The sequence below is a fragment of the Hippopotamus amphibius genome, chromosome 6 (genome assembly GCF_030028045.1).
Source record: "Hippopotamus amphibius kiboko isolate mHipAmp2 chromosome 6, mHipAmp2.hap2, whole genome shotgun sequence".
In the NCBI taxonomy this organism is placed as follows: Eukaryota; Metazoa; Chordata; class Mammalia; order Artiodactyla; family Hippopotamidae; genus Hippopotamus; species Hippopotamus amphibius.
The window spans coordinates 30,893,181-30,915,565 of NC_080191.1; the positions used below are offsets into that span (position 1 = coordinate 30,893,181).

Consider the following 22,385-nt stretch of genomic DNA (forward strand, 5'->3'; position numbering starts at 1 on the left):
GCAAGAAAGGAAGAAAAGAAAAACAAACACTAAAAAAGGCCAAATAGATTTAATTCTGAATGGGTGAGTTACAAATACAATTTTTGCCTGTGTTTACACTGAGGATAATTTTTAACACAGTTGATAAGTTTAGGAACCCTAGACAGTCTGGTTTAGGAATCCTAGACAGTCTTACTTGTGAAACAAGACGTCAGTTGTGGATGTAGTAATAGAAAAGTTCATTTTCCTCACATTTATCACCTCAAACTTTAATTACACCAGAATTATATTGATTTACGTTCTCAAATCTGACAATTTACTCGTAGTAGTATTAATCTTGATACACATTAGTAGTTCAGAGTCTCCAATTTTTTTTTCTTCAAAAGCTAGATATTTCGGGCAAACATTTTTTTGCTAGAAATATGTGAATAATTCACTCAAGTATATTTGATAGATATAAATGTTTACCCCTTTATATAGTGCCTATTGTGCCAATGTTTATTGTGTCTATAGTGTTTGTTTATATGCCAATGAGGAGAAGGTCAAAGCTTTGCTTCAGTTGAGCTTGTTTTGCAATTGTTTGCTGTGGCAGTCAACTCTTAAGGAAACTCACATATTACATGCTGGAAGTACTTCCAAATCCATCTTCTCCCAAAGAAGGATATTTATTTGAGTTTATGGTCAGCAGAGGCTTGGAGAGATGCTGAATTCCACTAGAGCTTTGGCAGGTCAAGTTTCCATTAATTGAAGAATTCAGGCAAGACAATCCATGCGTTGAGCACAAAGTGTTCTGATCAAAGGAAAACGAATGGAAGCAGGTGAATTGGCAAGAGCTCTTGGAAGACAGAAATTCTATTAACTTTCTTCAGCCCATTTTGGCTATACTCTCACTAATTGAAAATCACTTCTTATTTTGTTGTCTCCAGTGAAAAACAGTGTGGACAGCAGAGCCAATAATCAGGATATTGTATATTCTTGATATTTTGATTACTGTTTTGTACTATGTAGTGATATTTAGGGCCAAACGTCCCAGTAAACCATATTATAAAATTACCTCCATGGTCATTTTCATGTGTGTAAAGTGGGAGTTGATAGTTAATATGGTACCTCAGTACCAAGGAGGTGTGCTCAATAAGGAACGTCAATGGTTAGCCATTAGCAGTCCTATTAAATGTTGTTCCCATTTCGCAGATAAAGAAATTTAGCTCAAAGAATATAGTTTACTTAAATAATAAATATCAGAATCTATTTCATTTAATAAATATTCATCTAGCTTAGCTCTGGGACACACATACACGTTTCCAAAATGCTGGGAATATAAAGATAAATCAGGCATAGTCTGGATCAGCATTCAGTGCACAAAACAGAAATCTCTCTGGATAGTTCAAGGAAAAATGGACTTAAATACAAGGAGTGAGTGCTTAAAACCTCATTGGAAGAGCAGGAGGAATGAAAATTAGGGAGGATTATGACTGCTCTCTTGGTTTTGAGGTCACAACTCTGCAGATGTGATTCAAAGGTCAAGAAACTGGTGTCTTTACCCTCTCACTGCTTATGTCTCAGCATCCTTTTACCTTCCAAAGTGGCAACTAGAAAGTGGAAGTTGGTGTCCAAACACTGCTATAGACAATTGTCCCTCTAGAACTTGCTTAGCAGGTGTCATTGCAGCAGGAAGGTGACTGCTGCTGCTCTTTAGTCCTTTAAATCTTACTCAAGTGCATCTCATTCACAGAGCTCTCCTATTCAGAACCCGAGCTGTAAGATTCCTACATTCTAGGCTTCCATCCCCTGCTCTGTTAGGTGCGGCACGAAGTGGGTGGAAATGGATGCCCAGACCAGCACCGACAGGCCATATGGAATACAATAACCTCTGCACTCAAAGAGCTCACAATTTAGTAGAGGAGGCAGACAGACAATTTTAGTATCTCACGGCAAGTGCAATGATGGACTGTGATGGTAGAGAAGGGCTTTAGTGGGAGAGTAGTGGGATGAGAAGTGAGAAAAAGGATCAAAAGGGTTTCCTGGAGATGATATTGCCTGAGCTAATTCTTAAGGGATTAGTAAGAGCAGATCATACAAAAAGGGAGAGATGCATATGGGAAAGAACAGAATCAACAAGTGACGAAACAGCACATGAACATGAACAGACATGAAGGGGGTGGAGGGAGGAGTCACGACATTCCTAAGCAGGGAAATGGAGGTAGTGGGTTTTGGATTTTACCGTGATCACATTGGCATCATATGGAAGGTGAATGTGAAAATATGAAGCTACATAGAGGTGGGGCATAAATGTTGCAGGCCTTGGGGTGTGATCAGAAATAAAGAGATCAGACTTCCAGTTTCCATTTCCAAATAAAAAGCTTGAAACTTCCCACTCTGTCCTAACAAGGAAAAAACTGAACAGACCGAAAAATAAACTATTCTTAGATCTATAAAAGTGGTGTAAGGACATACGGCAATCTGCTACCACCAGTATTAGAGAAACAGGTGAATACAGGGAGTCTTGGCTTATTGGGGCAGAAACTCACCATCAGAAACCATCGTGGGAACCAGTGCTAGGGAAGGACAACCTGAAATATAATTCAATTTTAATTATAATTGACGAATTGCTGGAGGCTCATTGTACAAAATTCTGAGAGTTAAAAACTCCAGCATGGGGGGCAGGTATAGGGGGGCCCTCCATACTTTTGTGAGATTTACCTCCAGGATCTTGACCAAGTTCTCATGGTAAATATTTGAGAAAAATCCCCTTGTGTTTGCATCAGGAGGAGGGGAAAAGGAACCATTTTTAAGTATGCCAGAGCGCTCGGCCCTACTCATCAAGGCTTGCTCTCAGGAGAAACTAGGTAACCAGAGCCTAACCTGCTGGGGGATTATTATTGATAGAATCTAACTGACCTGGGGGGAGAGAAATTCCCAACTTTAGTCTTCCACATGGGAGAAGACAAATACCCAGCTCTGGGTATTTTAGCCATCCTGCTCCACCTAAGTGGGGAGAAAAAAAATCAAGAAGCACTCGTGAGTGCAACAGTCCAGAGGCACATGCTTGTTAAAGCCTGAGAGCTAATCCGTAGGCCTAGAGAACACTTTCCTTCCCCCAAATCTTGCCATCATATTACTGAATGCTTTTTACAGTAGTTCCTTTTACCTGGTACATCATGCCTGCTTATCAAGAAAAAATAATAAGGCATAACTGAAAAAAAGATACAAAGCAAAATTTGAAGAGACAGAGTAAGCATCAGAATGAGACACGGCAGGAATATTGGAATTATTAGACTGGGAATTTTAAACAACTAAGATTAATATGCTAAGGGCTTTAACGGATAAATTAGACAGCATGCTAAAACAGATGGGCAATGGAAGCAGAGAGGTGGAAATCCTAAAAAAGAACCAAAAAGAAATGCTGGAGATCAAAAACACTGTGACAGAAATGAAGAATGACTTTGATAGGCTTTTTAGTAGACTGGACACAGCTGAGGAAAGATCTCTGAGCTTGAGGATATATCAATAGAAACCTCAAAAACTGAAATGCAAAGAGAACAAAGAAAAGGAAAAACAGAACAGAATGTTCAAGGACTGCATGGGAACTGCAAAAGGTGTACCATATGTAGAATGGTAATACCACAAGAAGAAGACAGAGAAAGGAAATGAGTGGTATCACAGTGAAGGAAGGAGAGGATCAAGTATCATGTCCTTGTTTTGGACTTTGATACCAAATAGGACAGAGGTGGTCTTAAGTCAGAATTTTAATCTAGATCTACTTGATTGCAAAGTCAGTGCTTTCCTTTCTCTTTTGCACTGTCTTAAATGTGATTTGGTACTGACCAAGTCATTCTGTATCTAAGGATGTGTCCAAGAAATCCATGACATCATGTGTAAGTTATGTGTTTACATGTGCGTATTCCTTTTTCACAATAGATGAAGCATGACCTTCAAATGATTCTCAACGTTTAAAAATCACTGAGCTAAGACATTTGGCTTAATAACCTGATAGCTGGTATTCATTCAGTTTTGTTCTAGATATCAAATGCTCACTTGGGAGTATATTTTAAAAGCGTACTAAATAGTTCTGCTTCAGGTAGTGCTGTGGGTTCAGAATTCTTAAAGATCTCCCTGCCGTGAAACACCAAGGTGTTAAATAAATCACAATGAAAGTATGTCTAGATGCTCTACTGAACTCTGGGGAACATAAGACAAGTCCCCCAGAGACAAGGACACAGAGACTACTGGAAAAAAAAATGGGAGAATAAATGAAGCTTGTGTGGTTCTGGAGGCAAATGTTGACTTTAGGAACCTAGAGTTCTGGAGGGTAATGGTTGCCGGGGGAGTCAGGTGGGCAAGAGCAGAGATGAGACCTGCACACACTGAAGGCAAGCTGGGGACTGGATGTGAGAACCTGCATTCCTCCGGGTGCTACTTCCTTAGGGAAAGATTGTACTGGGAAAATCCCTGCTGGCCAGGAAACCTTTAAGGAAACCTCTCTGCCTTTCTCACATCCAGGTATAAAAATAATAACAGTAATAATAATGCTAGTATTGATAATGATGATAATAGTCTTCCCTGGTACCCTGAGATCATAATTGTCTCGTGTACCTGAGATTTGAATATACACTGCGCAAAGGAACTCTGAGATGGGAAATTAAATTAAAGCTAAACCAGGCTGATAGAACCTGGTAGGAGCTAACACAGATCTTGTCTGGAAGAAAGCATCCTCAAACTAGCTCTTTCAGGATTCCCAATGATGACTATTAGTCAAATATGAGCTCACCATAAACAAGATATCATGAACAAGATCAGCAGAGACAGCAAATTCAGGCACTCAACGACTCAGAAACAAAATACCTCTGTGTATGGTTATGTTATCAAACAATGTTATTAATGATGGAGTTAAAATGAGCAAAGACCAAGCAACTAGCAAATTAAAGCGTCGTGAGACTCTCTTTTATACCCACTAGATTGGCAGAAGTTAGGAAGATTGACAATACCAAGTGTAGTATGTGGAACAGCCAGAACTTTCCTGCATTACTGGGGGAAGGAGGAGTGTAAATGGGTACAACTCGATCGTACCAGTTTTGTAAAGTTGGACTATGTATATTCTATGACTCAATGTTAACACTTTTGGCTAAATACCCTGCACATACACCTGCAACATGCACGAAAGACATGTCGAAGAATGAAATCTGCAGAGCAGCTCTGCTGGTGATAGCAGAACAAACCGGAAGTTTGGAAAGCAATGTGTGTGGACAAAAGAAACTAAATTGACTGTGGTGTACCATGCAATGGTATGCTATACAACAGTGACGATGAGCTATAGCTATATACAGCATGTTTAAGCTTCAAAACAAGGGACCTCAAAAACACCGTTATGTGACCACATTCACTATGAAATTTTTATAAATTTTAAGTGATTAAAAATCTTAACAGTATATTCTAAGGGGATATATATATGTATATATAGTAAAAATATAAAATATAAAAATAAAGTATGTAAAATATAAAATAATAAATATGTTTATATATTTATTTATAAAATAAAATATAAAATGTAAGCAAGAGATATGCTTATATTTGAAATAGAATATGAAAATTTAAAATGTGGAGAAAGTGAAAGAATATAGAAATACAGTGAACTTCAAGGTTACCAACCATATTCTATTTCTTAAGTTGAGTGGAGGGCACATTTTAGTATTCTCTTTATTGTATATACATTATTTGTCTTCTTTTTATGTATAAAAATGATTTAAAAACTATTCAAAAACAACTAGGTCTGCATTTTTACCTGATTCATTTCTGTTTTGTAATACTCTTTCAATGAATGAAAACTACAAATTTGTAAGTAAGGCACTGACATAAAATAAGAAGGATTTTACCAATTATTTGAAGTACTGTGGTTTTTTTCATAGTGTGTTATTCTCAGAGATAGAAATTTCTTTGCCAAAATATTTGTTGACTCTGAAAATCAATATGCAAATTCACTAATTCATTTCTAATGCTCATAAGTACCCCCTAAAAACAAAATAGTTTAATGAGGTTATAACATGCATGTTTTTAAATCTTTTGAATCTTGTTCAAGAGAAAATTTAAATAATGAAAATAGATCTACAATTATTTCAGTTTCTTTACTTTTCTTTTGTTCCTTTTTATACTCTAACTAGAATTCAGCTGTATGCCAATTACCATGATGCCACTTGAGAGACACTTCTACTGGTATAGTTTTTAAAAGGAGACTTTTGTGGTCAGTTCAGAGGGGAATTTTGAACCAGTACAAAATTTAGGTCCATTTATGTAGAATCCATAGCACTGTCAAATGTTGTAATTTATTTGGCTTAAGGATTCTCTTCAGATTTTGGGGTGGACTATATATGCACCTATTTAGTCACAGATAGGAGAAAAAACTCCTCTCTACATCACTTCAAATTTAAACGTTACACGGGTGAGTTCTTGCGGAAGAAGCAGCTGGCTTTGGGTGAGCTCAGAGGTTTTGACTTTCATTTAACCTGGTGGAAAGCATTTGCAAATTTCTTACACTACAATTCCAGGTTTTTATTTTGCTTAAGCACGTTTCCTTTTTTCAGTAGTTGGAATAAGGAAAGGAGAGTGTTTGTTGTAAAGTTGATAATAAAATAAAGAGAATAAAGTGAGTTTTGATATGTGACAATCCTCACATTATAGATGACTACATTGAAATTTAATAAAACATTTTAATTTAAATATATTTTAATATACACTTATCTAACATTGATGCATTATTTGATAAATTTCTAATGTCTTTTATTTATATTTCTTGGTGTATCATGACCGTTAACAGTTTTCAGGCTTAAAATGTGGCACTCCTAAAAATACTGCAATTCCTATCAGCAACCTATTCTTTTTTTAAAAAAAAAAAAAGATTTATTTTATTATTTATTTATTTTTGGTGGCATTGGGTCTTTGTTGCTGCACACAGGCATTCTCTAGTTGTAGCGAGCAAGGGCTACTCTTCGTTCAGTGTGTGGGTTTCTCGTTGTGGTGGCTTTTCCTGTTGTGGACTATGGGCTCTAGGTGCAAGGGCTTCAGTAGTTGTGGCACATGGGCTCAGTAGTTGTGGCTTTTGGGCTGTAGAGCACAGGCTCAGTAGTTGTGGTGCCCGGGCTTAGTTGCTCCGTGGCATGTGGAATCTTCCCAGACCAGGGCTTGAACCTGTGTCCCTGCATTGGCAGGCAGATTCTTAACCACTGGGCCACCAGGGAAGCCCAGCAACCTATTCTTGAGAAAGATGTGCTTTATTACATATTGCTTCAGTTTCTGTATGAAAGTTACAGTGTTTAATTGCAGTAAGATTCTTCCTTCTTTCTTCTCCTTAGCTATACAGGTAATCTCATTTAAGTGTGTGGAATAACAAATTTGTATACCATATGGCCTTCCTCAAACCTTCTCAGTGTTTTAAAGTGTGTTTTGATTTTTTTTTCCCCTCCATCTTACTCTAGGATAGTTTCCCAGCACGATTTGGAGGAATTCATTTTGTCAACCAACCATGGTATATCCATGCCTTGTATACTGTGATCCGGCCTTTCCTAAAGGAGAAGACTCGGAAAAGGGTATTTGTTTCCTTCTTTGTTTCTTTTTATTTCCTTTCTGCTCCCCCATGCAATAAATTATGATGCATACTGTGTGTATAACATTTGCTACGGTAAAGTGTGCTTCTGTGTTGAATTTAACTATTTAACATAAAAATATTTTACAAAATTTAAAACGATTAATTCTGAACAATGTGTCTGTGAAAGAAATATTTAAAAGCTAGGTCTCAAAAAAAAAATAAATAAAAGCTAGCTCTCTTGCTTTTCCACAAACAGGGGGAACATTTTAGCACATTCATTATATATTAAACCCTCAGTTTAAAAATAAAAAAAAAATGCCATGTTACTATATTGTTATTGGTACACTTAATATCAAGTAATGTTTAGACAAAAGTGATAATTTTGTATGTCGATAAATGGGTGTTAGTTGTTTCACAATGTATGTTGCACTGAATATAGTGAATTTTGTGATATCTGATATAATTTTGTAGTGATTCTCATGATCAGAAAGACTGGTAATGTGTAAAAATTTAATTTCTTTAAATTACAAGTTACTTGAATTCTAAGATTCAGTTTTATCCAACAATGAGGATATTCAAAGTATGTACCAAAATAGCCATTTTTCTGAGAATGAGGTAATTTATATGTTATTTAACACAGCACACGGCACACTATAAATACCGAACACATTTATCTTATTAATAAGATTTTAAGATGCATTTTAACGTACATTATTTCATTTTATCCTCCAAACATCTCTGAAAAGTAAGCTTAGTAAGCATCATCTTCTGTTTAAAAGCTGAGAAAAGTAAATCTTAGAATGGATAAATAACTTGCTTACTCATTTACACAGCTGTAAAGTTGTAGAGTTAACATCTGAATCCAAATAGCTCTGCATTTAGAGATATTTTTACCACTGTGCTGTGACCAATTTTCAAATGATTAGTTCCACAGTAAAATATAGTACTTCTAAATCCATATGGAAGATAATTTTCCATGTTTCTCAATGAATAAGAAGGCACTTCAGGTATCTCAGTGCCACAAAAGCCTTATTGTGAGTGTGAAAGTGAAATTATAGTTAAGTATGTGTTGGTGTCAAACATTTGGGAACAGAGAGTTTTCTGTTTATGAATTTGTTGAATATGTTTCAGTAATTTAGGAAGAAGAATTCTGTAAACAATTATAATTTATATTAGGAATTATTTCTACCACCAAGTATCAAACTAATTTACATTTTATAATTCAGAAAAATATATTGACATGCCTCAGAAATAACACTTTCAAATACTGTTTTATGAAGGGATGATCAGGTGATCCAAAATACCTGCTGGGACTTGTGTAGTATTCACTCTACACTACATGCTGTTCTAAGTACCCTCTCTATGTTAACTCATTTAGTTCTTCCAACAAGGTTTTAGGGTAAACATTCTTATTTTCCTCCTTTTATAGATGAGAAAATGAGGCATGGAAGGTGAACTCATTTGCTCTGAATCACAGCTAGGAGATAGTAGAGCTGAAAATGTGGATTTACTGGGAAGGCTCTTCCAGGTAGAGGGAACAGCAAAGGCAATGGTCCTTAGGTAGGAACAGCCCTGGAATATTTGACAAACAGCAAAGAGGCCAGAAAAGTTGATGCCGAATGAGCTATTGGGGAGAGTAGTAGGGTACTGGATAGGCGGGAACATGGTGTACCAGCTCATAGAGGGCTTTGTACACCGTTGTAATGATTTGGGCTTTCAGTCAGAGTGAAATGAGGAGTGCTTGAAGGACTTTAAGTACAGGGGTGACTTCTTGTGACATGATGTTGACATGATTCTGCTCTGTTGAAAAGACTAAAAAGGATCAAGTCTATAAAACAAGGAAAGCTCTAGGTTTGGGCGTTATTTGATGGAATTTGATGATTTTGACAGTGTCTACAAGAATGCATTGCTAGGACTATTACAGATGAAAGTCAGGTATTTGAATTTTCCCATTTTAATTAAAACTACATGACTTGGAAATTTTCATCTGAGAAAATAATTATAGATTAAAAACCTTTAATTTCTACTTATATAATCAGTGCACAGTATAAAGCTATTATATTTCCTTACTGGAATTCCAAGTGACTCAGCATTACAGTATTACTCAAACACCTTATAATAAAGATGTTATAAATCTATATTCTGAAAAATTGGTAAAAGAAAATGTAAGGAAGAGTTGTGAGTCATCTTTCACAATAAACATCTAGGTCTTCATTTTCTTAAATTCAATCAGACTTTGAGTTTCCAACACATTGGGCTGATGAGAATGTCAGCCTTAGGGGTCCCATCTTCTCAAAATTTCACCAGTGTCTGGAATCTTTCATGTAGAGCCTAACTTCCCACGAATTGTGACCACTTTTGACATGCTCACTGTTTAAGTAATGTTAGTTCCTTGAATTAAGTTCTCCTTCTGCTCCCAAGCATCTTTACTGAAGCTAGAACCCAGTGGCTAGGTTTCCATTCACTATCCCAGTAAATTTCTTCAGCTGGTCCATGGATGTGGTCTTGCCACACCCCAAGAGCTGACAGGAAACAAGTTTTCCTGCTAGCTGTCACAAATTTCTACTTCTTCCTTAGTATCATGGACTCTCTCTTCTACTCCTTGCTAATTCTTAAAAAAATATTCTACACTCCTTCTGCCATAATTATGGTCACCTACCATAACCTCTTTAATGGCACCATTTAGGGAATTAAAATTTAAAAATTTACAAAATTTAAAAGTTAAAAGTTCAACCTAAGTATAATTGTAAGGTGATCTGAGCCAAAGGAGCCCCAAAGGACCAGACTTCTTGCATGAAATAGAGAAAGGAAAAATATATAAGGGGGAGAATATAGTAAAGCTTCAATAAGTAGTGGGACAAATGTGTGCATGGCATGTTCCAGCAGGGAGTGAGTTGCAGGAGATGTGTTCACAGAAGAAGTTCACAGAGGATCTTTAAAGGACTTACTCTGAGAGAAAGGAGAAGCCAGTGGGGGATCGTGAGCAGAATAACATGATCTGACTGATATTTTGACATGGTCATTCTGGCTGCTGTGTTGAGAATAGAGTGCTGATGGCAAGAGTGCGAGTAGGGAGAACAGTTAGGTGGCCAGTGCAGTAATACAGTGTGAAGGATGATGGCAGTTGAGTTAGGGTTGTAGCGGTGGAGTTGTTCAGATGTTTGATTTCAGGAGAGATTTTGGAGATAGTACCAAAAGAATTTACTGACAACTTAGATTGTGAGAGAAGTAAAAGATGAGTCAAAGGTTTTGGCTTGAGAAACTAGAAGTACATTTGTACCATTAACTGACATTGAAAATAGGGAGGAGTTGATTTGGGGTAGAAAATTGTAAGTTCAATTTTGAGTATGTTAATTTCCAGGTGCCCATTGACCATTTAAGTGGAGGTGTGACACAGAGAGTAGAAATACCAATATGGAGTTCAAAAGAGAGGTCTGGATTTAACATACAAATTTTCAGTGTATGGACAATATTTAAAGCTACTATACTGAATGACATCACCAAGGAGTGAGAAAAACATCCAAGAACTGAAGCCTGGAGCTCTCTAATGTTAAGATGTTGGGGAGGTGAGAAAAACTAGCAAAAGAGACTGAAAAAAGCATCTATCAAATAGGAGGAAACCAGGAGATCCTGGGAGAAAATGTTTCAATGAGTAGAGTCATCTACTATATCCAGTGCTGCTGAGAGTTTAAGAAAAATAAGGACAGAGAATTATTGGACACTGAATTTAGCAGTGAGAAGGATCTTGACAAGAGCTATTTTCATGCAATGGTGGGAGGCAAAGCCTATTTGGATTGGATTCAGGAAAAGTGGGACGAAAGTACTTGGACAATGAATATAGATAACTCCTTTGACGAGTTTTGCAATGAAAGGAAAGAGAAAAATAGGATAAGAACTGAAGTGGAAGTAGGGTCAAGAGAGGTTTTATGCATCTGTGGGCGAGGGGGGAAGGGCAGAGTAGAGTGGGCATGTTTGTTCTTTGATGGAAAAGATAGAGAAGAGAAAGGAAATTTGATGATGTGAGAGAGACAAGAGAGAATTGTTTGGGAAATATAACTAAGTGGAAGAGAGGATGAATTCTAGTGCACAGGTTGGAGGGGTTGGCCTTTGTAAAGTTTATTCTTCCATTGTGTTGAGAGCAAAGGCAAAGCATATGGACACAGATGCTGGTGGGTGGGTCTCATCTGGTTGCCCTATTTTTTCAGGGAAAGAGGAAACAAGGCCAAAGCTGAAAGTGATGTTGAGGGAGGAGGTAACAGAGTGTTAGCAAAAAGAGAAGAAGTAGTGTGAATTACATTTACTTTTCTAAGGATTTATTACCATAACTCTTGCATGACTTGAAAGAGAAGGTTTCTGACATGAAGTAATACATCTGATGAAATAAAGGTTGTATACCTAATAAAGTAGGGATTTCAGTGCTAGAATTTAATTTTCCCAGGAAAATTATAGGAGTGTGTTTGTGTGTGTGTGTGTGTGTGTATGTGTATCGTCCTGGGCTGTTGTGCTCTGTAAATAGGAGTGGGAAGGTATAAAATTTGCAATTAACCTGATTTAACTTGAGACAGTATCTTCCACTTCTTTAGGCCCCACATTATATATTCCATCAGCCACTTGCTGTGATCATTTTGGCCAGTAACCTGCTCTCATGTGCTTTTATACTCTTCCACAATTTGTTGAAATTACTTGTTGACTGGTGACTCCCATTCCTCTCATTTTATTTGATATAGACTAGTCTTTGTTTTCCAATATATTTACTTCAGTGGATTAGAAAAGTATGGAAAGCAAGATGAACGTCTTTGCCTCTTCATTTTGAACCTGAATTATGAGATTTCTAAGCCACTTATAAATATAATCTTTAAATAAATATATAAATGTATATGAGATGACCTCAGTACTTTATCAGAGAAGACTGATCCGAAGTTTTGAGATTGAAATGAAAGAAGAGGAAAGAGGTAGCAATTTATGGAGAAAAAAATGTTGAGTGTGTAGTTACCTCATTCTCCAATGTAACAACAATTGCACAATAGTAACGATAATTAACAGATACACACAGCTTTACAGTTTTAACCTATTATTCCGTTTCCGATTTGAATGATAAGCATGGAAATCTCTAGTGGAGAAGATGCTGGCAACATTACAGAGCGTAAGTCCTTTGGGATGTGAACCTTCAGTCAACCTTTCATTGTGATGATGCTAATCGACTTTTATTTACATCACATACTTTGCATTATAAAGCAGTAATTTCGTGGTTACAGCATTCTTATTTTTATTGATGATAAAGAGAGAGCCATACTGGTGACAGCTTTTGGGTTTAATAACTTGAATGGGCTCCGCAGTTGATGAGTCCCTTATGAGAAGAGTCTGTGTTAACAGCTTTCATCGTGCACATCATCAGCTTTGCACAACTAACAGCAGGATAATGTGCAGATCAATATGCACATGAGATTCTGCTCGTGATCCCAGCAATGAAGCAGGAAACTGAATTTCTGTTTCCAATTCTTTAACCCAGTAACCATGTGACCTTCTGGAAGCAACTTAAAATCCCTGAACCTCAAGATTTTTATACGAATTTTTAGGATTACAGTACCAGCCTGCCTGTTTCACAGAGTAGACAAGGGGCTGAAACATTTTAACAGACATGGAAAACTCTTGTTTTGGCTTTTTCCTATCCTCAGTCCTCCATCCTCCCCGCTCCCCCAGTTCCTGGCATCTAGGTGATATTTATTCTTCTCTTTCCCCCACCCTCTTCTTGCATTTGTAGATATTTTTGCACGGTAACAACCTGAACAGTCTACACCAACTAATTCATCCTGAGATTCTGCCCTCTGAGTTTGGAGGGATGCTTCCCCCTTATGACATGGGAACCTGGGCAAGAACACTGCTGGACCACGAGTATGAGGATGACAGTGAGTGCAGTGTGGACTCCTACAGCATGCCTGCCAAGGAGGGGGAGAAAGAACTCTCCCCCAAGTCCATGAAGAGGTATGTTGGAGATAGCTGGGAAGTGGGCTGGGCCAGGGTGGGGACACCCGATACTAATCCAGGCTTTATATGTTTCTGAAGTAAGTATTTGGTGGGATTGTAAAACCTTTCATGCTCCTATGACTGGATGTCTAAGGAGTTCTGAGTCAACAATAAAGTCATTCGAGGTAACCTGAACTCAGTGGTGCTCCAAATTCACAGGCAGTCTAACCGGCCCCAGTCTAGCCGACAGTCTAGCCAGCCACTTAGAAGTCACCCAATCCAGTGACTTTTCAAACTGTACTTTAAGCTTTTGGTTGAGTGCCTCAGAGCAAGGAGGTCGGGGGTGGGGACAGGGCCCATTGCCACTGTGGTGAGACTGGCTATCTAAACAATTTTTTGGACTTCTGTGTAAGACTTCATTTGAAGAACCGGATCCATAGCAAACACACACACACACACACACACACACACACACACACACACACACACACACTTCAGACACTAACACTCAAAGCTTATGCTCTTTTTTCAGTATCTCTGCCAAGTTTCTGTTTAAAAGTTTCTGTCTAGCCATTCCTGGGGCAAAACATCCCATTTCCCTACAGCTTTGATCTTCACAGAATTCATTGTTGTGTCAGACTCTGATTTCCTGCTGTGATTCTCATAGTGTTATTAGGCCTGTTTTCTCTCAGTCAATGTGTATTTATTCAACACATGCTCTGTAATAGAAGCTTTCCTAGGTATTTTGGATCCATTATGGATAAAAGGCATGTCCAGCCATAGTCTACTGATGATCGAGGGCAGAGGGGTTGCCAGACACACACGAATGCATAACAGCCTCTGAGTTTGCATTTTGTAGCAAACCAGATGACATCTAATTCTCAGGCTACCCCAGGCCACACCAGCCCAGGGTTCATTTGGATAATGGCAACAAATATTTTTTGGTTCATTTCCAATTCCAGAAATATAGGAACCACAGCTCCTATAAGTCTCTCTTCACCTAGTTCAGGGAGGACCCAAGGGCATCTCCCATGTCATCCCAAATACTGTCTTGCATCCTTCTCTGATGACAGCCTTATGGTCTTTTGGTCACCACTCTGACTCATGCAGTGGCATCCCTGTTTTCTGAGACTGGCCAGTTTTATTTGCTGCTGCTGTTACTATTGTTGGTATGTGTGTGTGATGCCTTTCTCTCCCCAGACTGCTCCACAACTCCTTGGAGAGAATGGAAGGGCCAGCGACATCTCCAGCTTTAATTTCTCCACTAATCGACATGCTTATGTTTAAATCCAGTGCAGGCTTTTCAGCTCCCTTCTCTTAAAACAAGGCTTCCTAATTTGAGTTCCATACTCTTCTAACCAAAGGAGTTCATTGATGGACTTTCGAAGGAGTCTGTTAAGGGCTAAAAGTTGTATACATGTGAATGTATGTGTGTGTGTGTGTGTGTGTATATATATATATATATATAATGCATTTTTTCTGCAGAGAAGACATATTTCATCAAATTTTCCAAGTTTTCTAAGACAAAAATGGTTAAAAGCTACTGCCTCAGAAGAGGTTCCTTCTGATGAAGATTAAACTCCTAATAGTGATAATCATTACAATCTACCATTTTTAATAAACTTCTCATGCGTTAGGTCCTTACTAGGTAACTTTTTTTGTAACATTCATTTAATTCTCACAACAACCCTGTAAAACAGGCATTTGTATCCTCAAAGTCACGTAATCTATATGCAGTGGAACAGGGTTCCAATCCATGAGGTACAGAGTCTTTCATGTTGTTGATATGAATGTCGTCTATGCTTCTGTGACAGCGTGACACACAGTGCCCTCACTCTAGAACTGAACTGTAGGAGGATTGGGAGGCAGCTCTCACAGGTGTCTCCTAGTCTCTTCCTTCGCCAGCAATGAGCAATGCTCATTTCCCTCAGCGCCTCATTCTGTGACTTGTAACTAGGGTGGTCCCCTCCTCGGAGCACACCTCCCTCCATTTCCTCTACAGCCTTCGCTGCATCCCCTTCACCTGCACCTCCTCCACAGCTTCTTACCTTCTCTCTTTGCCTCCACCCTTACCCTGCTCCCCTACCTTCCATTTATTATCCACGTGGCAATCAACGTAATATTTTAAAAATGTAAATAAGATCATTTCACTTCTCCGCTTTGAATTTTTAAGTGACTGCTGATTATACAGTGACTACAATCAACTCCATATCGTGACTTACAATGGGCTGCATGATCTCATCCTGCCTACCTCTCTCCTCTGTTTTTTTTACCTTTTCTCTCCTTCCCCACCTTTCAGACACAGCATCCTTCAGCCTCTCAAGCTTGTTCTTATCCAAGGGTCTTGTCACCTCTGGCTGTAGTGTTCTTTTCTACTCTCTTCCAATGGCTGGCCCCAGTCATAGGTCATCTCTTCAAGAGGGCTTTTTGGTCTTTCTCAGTCACCAGGTCTTAATCAGTTCTGCTTCCTCTTCATTCTAGCCACTTCCTATCAATCACCTCCTTTATTTTCTTCATAGTTCATTGTGGGTGTGTGAGATGATTGATTTTATTTAATTATTTATTACCCCCATCTTGCAATGATGCTTTAGTGGCTTTGTTTATCTTGTTTTCTTCTGAATCCTCAGTGCCTGGAGTGGAGCCTGGCACACAAAGGATGCTCACTAGGTACCAGGTAAGTGAACAAAGGAGTCCTTTGCTGTCTGTCAATGGCCCCTTTTAGGTGCAGTGTTTAGAATTGTAGAGGTGACATCTTCTGCTGTCATTACTTGCACTGAGGTTCCAGAATTCTGGCTTTGCACAGTAGACCTCATTGGCTTCCTTGCGTTGCTGTTGTCACTCTTACTCTCCTTCAGGCAGCCCAGGCACATTGCTGACTCATACTGAGCTCCTTAAAACTAGTCTCTTTACTTGTAGATCCTTATCCTCATAATTCTCTATTTCAGTGTTGAGCTTCTTCCTCCAAGCACATTATTTTAATTGATTGACATCATCTTGTTAGATTTGGCTCAGGCAATCCGCCTTTTGAAGTCGGTTTGGATCCTGACTTTCTTCTGCAATTAATTAGGCCCTGAAGACTTGGCTCATAGCACGACGACCTCCCCAACCCTGAGTTTCTTGCTTCTGACATGGGCCGATTGGAATTTCAGACATCCTTTGTTTGGTGTAGGTTTTGTATCCTATGAAGCTTATATGGTTCTATTGGAAAACTCTTGAAGAATGAGATCAAGAAAGTTGTTTCACTTGATCTTTATCTTCTCTCTGGCAGGGAATGGCAGTTCCCCATCAAGGATGGGAGACAGTTGTTTCTAGGTTCCACCCTGGCTCCATTTCCTTTCCCAGTTTTATATGATTCTTAGATTGAGAGGGGGAAGATCGTTCCTTCACCAGAGTCATAGATAATTGTTCCTTTCGGTGAATTTAGCTACTTGTATAGGAGGAAGATTATGTTCTCTGTGTGAATTTATGGAGAGTATAATCATGTGAAAGAATACAAAGGTCACTAGATTACGGGTTCCTTACACTGGGGGAGTATCTTTGACCTTATGTCTCTCGTACTTAGGGTGGTGCCTGGCACATAACAGTTGCAGTGAGCTTCAGCACTAATGTTGTAATGGTAATATGAGCTTCCATTATATATGTATAAACAGTATTCAGCATCTATTGTTACTACCTGCCAAACCCTATCCAATGCTTTGGATATATCGACTCCTTTGCTTTTCCAAACAACTAATAAGGTAATACTATACCCATCTTAGTGATGAGGAGACCCAGATACAGAGAAGGTAAGTAACTTCTACATATCACATAGCTACAAAGCAACAATGCTAGTACTGTAACACAGGCAATACAGCATTCTCTAAGCCATTTCCTTAACTGCTGCCATCTGCTATCTGGCAGAATTAGTGTTAGGGGTCATGCGTGCATGATTGCACTTGATCCTCAACACATCTGTATGATGTAGGTGTTATTTTCCCCATTTTACAAATTGGGGAACAGAACCTTAGGAAGTTTAAATAGCCTTCCCTAGGTCACAGAGCTTGTAAATAGCAGAAGTGGAATTGGAGTCCATTTCTATCCAAAATCTGGTCTTTTAAACACTAAGGTATAGCACAGTATTGTAGATGCATAATCAATAAGTAAATGATATCTGGATAATAAAAGTTAAACTTTAGGTTTTCATGGGAAAAAATTTATTTACTGAAAGACAGTAGAGGCTGGAGACTGCTAAGATGTACTATAAGTTAATGATAGATAACTTCATCTGTTGCAGTTGAAAAAAACCAATTCGTTAGCAGTTATGATCCTGCACAAATGACCCTGTTGTTTTGTATAGGAGAGCAAAAGGAAAATCTAGACTAAAACAACAGTACACTTGGGGCAATTAAATATTAAAAAAAAATCTTAATCGGAAATCGTTTCTGTCTGCCTTGCTTTATTGAGGAATTGTTCTACATGTAGAGCCAGCAAGCATTTATCATCTGACAATTCTGACATCTGTATGCATGATAAAAGCAAATTAGGAACTTAATCCCAGCGTGAATAGTGCACTGTAATTGAAAATATTTTATTAAAATTGCCATATCCTCTAATAATTTTTAAAAAGTAGTCAAGGAACATAAGGGTTTAAAAGGGGTGTGTGTGTGTGTGTGTGTATGTGTGTGTGAACGATGTGTGTTTTCATAGAACGTTATGGCAAATGCTTAAATTGTAGACTCTGTGCTGTCTGAAGAGCTTTGGTGTGTACTTAATGAATATTATTAGGATATACCTCAACATTCATATATTTAACTTTGAGAAAACTTTAAAATCAAATTTTTTGTAAAGAATTTCTTTCTCCACAGGATAAATTGCTTTATCTTCGTCACTCTTTGGTTTGAATGCTTGATACCCAGTTTCTTTCAGTATGGAAAATATTTATTGGATAAAAGTTAAGACATTGAAATCCTACTGTGTAACACACTTTGTGACACACATTGTGTTTACAGCAAGGAGATAAAATCCCTGCTTATAGAACTTACAGTCTAGTGGGTACTAGTCGTCAAATTAACGCTCTAGTGCAGGACATTAAATGAACCTCTGTATATTTTAGCATGGATTCATCTTGGGAAACCAATTATCTCAGTTGACTCTAAGAAAAACAGTGTTACAGTTCTAATAATTGCTTTGTGCAATTGTCAATTGTGTTAAAATGTATTTTATTCATGTGCTTTTTTCCTAAGATAAATTATCATTGCTCCTTCTCTCTCTCTCTCTCTCTCCTCTCTCTGTCTCTCTCTCTCACACACACACACCATTCAACATAGTCAGTCTCCATTCTGACATATGCATCTAATATCTACTATTGAAGTAAAATAGTGAAAATGACTTAGGAAATAAATATCCTCATGTTAATGTTCTCACCTTCCTTTTCATTCTCTCTTTAGAAATGAATTTAAGTTTATTTAAATGGAGTCAATTTATCAGTTAATCCTGTAATTATTTTTGCTTTGATAATTAGTTCCATCGCTGTTCTTTTTCATTAGCATGTGTGGTTGGTTGTATTTTAGCTTATAGTGTTTCTTTCTGAAAGTTAATGAGGTCTGCTAAGAGGCATATTGCCACAGCAATAGCCAAATGGCTGGAATGCAGCAGCAGGGGAAAAATTCATTATGGAGGAGAAATTTAAAAGGGCAGCTGCTTCTTTAATGCCATAGCCATTAAGATGGCAGCTTCCTGCCACCACAGTCGCACGTTTCATTGACTTTCCTCCTTCCCAGTTTCATGTTGTTTCCTAGTGACGAATTGAGATATAATTCCCACCTGCTATCAAAGGCCTGTGTAAGGGATTTTCACATTATTTGCTTTCTTAATCACAAGGTGCTGTGGCCTAAACAAAAGGGGTTTCTACTTTTTTAAAGTTTTAAAATGTTTTGTGGGTTTTCAAGAGTAAAGATGATTTTATTCAGATGTCCTAGTGGAAAATTTAGCAAAACTCATATTGAAATATTGACTTTTTTTCCTAATGTGCTCATTAAATATAAAAGATGGTTAAAAATGCACATTCCTGTTGAAGTTCTTTCACAGAGCCCTTTAAGAGAGGAATCAAGGCCCCTATTATTTCTACTTCATTGCTTATAACAATAAGTTCACTGTAATAATTTCCCCATTTGGTGATGTTCTCTTGGAATACACCAGTTCTGTACTAGAAATTCTCAGTCTCAAAGAAAAGGCTCTTGCTCGATTGTAAAGAAGAGAACTTAAGCCTATTACTATGTATTTAGAATCCTCTGCTGTGCATTATTCTTTTCAGAGGCCAGAGGGGATTGTTTCCTCTGATGGAAAACATCACCATAAGTGTATCTCTCTAAATGTGCAGCATTCTCAGTTCATAAATCCCTTGATGTAGAAGAAGCTAATCCGCATCCATGAGAGAAGTAATAAAGGAGTAAAGACAGAGAACGTGATTGTTTGGCAGTAAGGCACTGACATTGGCTTTATCATTTCCAGATCCCAATCAGTTGTGGATCCTACAGTGCTAAAACGCATGGATAAAAACGAGGAAGAAAACATGCAACCTTTGCTCTCTCTAGACTGATAACTTCTCTACCCTCCCCACGGATTAGAAATGGAAGGTATTTGTTTTCAGCACCAGGGCCAGCGCTGTGGAGGAATTACCAGCTGGAAACTTATTTATTCATGTTAATGTAGCATAATATATAATAAGACATCAGGCTTTCCCATTTGCCTGAACCATGGGTGCCCTGGTCTGGATTTAAAAAAAAAACAAGTTAATAATTTATTCTGTAAGTGCCAAGTTCTTTGTAAATACAATGTAATCTTCATGTCAAGTTTGTAAATTTTGGTAGTAACTTAAATTGGAAGATTGGCTTATGGGTCTGTGCCAGTGAAATGAACTATAACAAGAACAGAAAAGACACATAAACAATCAAAGCTAATTAAATGTAGCCCTGTTTCCTATGAAGCCATATTTCAGCTCTCACAGTGATTGTTCAATTGTTTTTCTCTGAAACTCTGTCATACTCAAATGTACATTGAATGGGCACTGGGAACTAGATGACTCTAGGAAATTGTTATGATAAATGTATTTCCTGTCTAGTGATTTTCAGTTCACAGAAAAACTACCCTAGTGACTATTACTGGCCTTGAGTTTGGGAGACAAGAAATGGCAAATGACCTGGTAAACTCAACACTTGAACCTTTCTATGTTGCTTAATTCCTGGAGTCTTGTGAAAAAATATGTTCCCCAAATTAAGATGTAGGATTCTGAAAGAGAATGGATTCTTTTTAAACTGCTGTTTTCACAATGTGTCCTTTATTCCAGACCCCATTTTATCCCTGTCTGATGTGCTTTAAGAATCTTTTTCCCCAAAACTCTTTGACCAAGAGAAAGAGAACTCATATATGAATAGTGTTTGAAAACTAATTTTGAACATAAAAGTTGCCAAGTATCGATAAGGGGCTAATTTCTAATTCTTGTGCACTGGTTGAAAAAATATGTATATTCACACACATGTATATATTTTTACTGAGCTCTAATAAATCCTTGATGTTACAGGCTTATAAAATTAATCATAAATATTCAATGGTCTTAGAGATGTTATAGATTATTATATGAGATGCTAACTCTGGAAAACCACTTCCACTAAAGTTAGTGAAAATGAGGTGTAGTGAAAAATACTTATTTAAGGGAATTCAACTTAATTTGTAATGCACTCGACTCTGTGCCATTTTAGTGAAATATATTTTTTATTCAAAAAAACAAAAGGTATCAGTATAGCATAGGCAGTATCAGGTGACAGAGAGTAATATTGTTTTTCTCAAATTTAAGTTAATTATCCTAATGATCCAGTAAGTACACATTTTCTTCTCAGAAAAGATTTTAAGAACATATTGCATCCAGGAGACATAATGAAAGCTTCTGAGGGCATCTGAGATACTATATTATAGTCCAAATCTAGATTTGGAATCCTTATGCTAACGTTTTCATTTCATAAAAGTTCTGCAATGTTAGCACATTTAAAAAATTTAACTTTAAATTTCAGATTCTAGTGTGAAAAAGCAAGATTTTTACCACCTTTTCAGAGTGGTAATTTTTGAGACTGAGGATTTACCATAAAAATATTCTTTTGAAAGAAAAACATCTCAAGGAACTTTTGGAAACCAACAGAAATATAGGCATGTAGCAGCCTGTATATATTTTTTAGTCAAAAGCTTTAAAAAGTCCAGTTCTGATTCCACAGCCAAAATCAAGTTCAGTACACAATTCTGCAGTGTCACCAATGGACTGTCTAGTATTTGTAAAAATACATAAATATACATAATAATATGAATGAAAGATACCTGAAAAATGCAGACCTCCAATCAAGTGAAGAAGAATAATGACTGTCAGGTACTCTGCTCCACCCATAAATATTACAGAGATTGGAATCCATTGGAATAAAAAGCCACAGCAACTCTTATTCTTTTGAAGAACCCTAACCAATGGTGTTCTTACATTTTTGCCTACCTGACATACATTTTTTAGCCTTGGGCTTTATATACTATACAAGAAAGTGTTAGACAATACGGTGTATTGCAATAAAAGAGAAACAAACTAAGTACAGAGGGCAGTCAACTTTTCATTTTCATGAGTTTCTTTTGATATGCCCCATTTATTGCCAATTTTCAGATTCCTACCAGCTTCAGATGTCAACCAGCATAGCCAGCTTTTTTCCCCTGTCATAGGCTAGTGTCATATATAGAAATAACTCAGAAGGCATATTTAAACCTACCCAATTATGAGTATCATTCACACTCTTTCCCTACCCAACATTTGGAAACTGCATTGGCATTGCCGCTCAACTGCTCTTCTTCAAATGAGCAA

The 22,385-nt window shown here is 37.5% G+C and overlaps 1 protein-coding gene across 1 annotated transcript in view; it reads left to right on the forward strand.

Annotated features, from left to right (window-relative positions):
• Positions 1 to 21,113, forward strand: part of CLVS2 (clavesin 2) — a 63,051-nt gene extending 41,938 nt beyond the window's left edge. The window contains exons 3-5 of the mRNA XM_057740085.1: positions 7,446 to 7,556; positions 13,317 to 13,537; positions 20,009 to 21,113. Coding sequence (XP_057596068.1) covers positions 7,446 to 7,556; positions 13,317 to 13,537; positions 20,009 to 20,096 — 420 coding nt within the window. The 3' untranslated portion in view covers positions 20,097 to 21,113. The remainder of the gene's footprint in view (positions 1 to 7,445; positions 7,557 to 13,316; positions 13,538 to 20,008) is intronic.
• Positions 21,114 to 22,385: the final 1,272 nt, after the last annotated feature.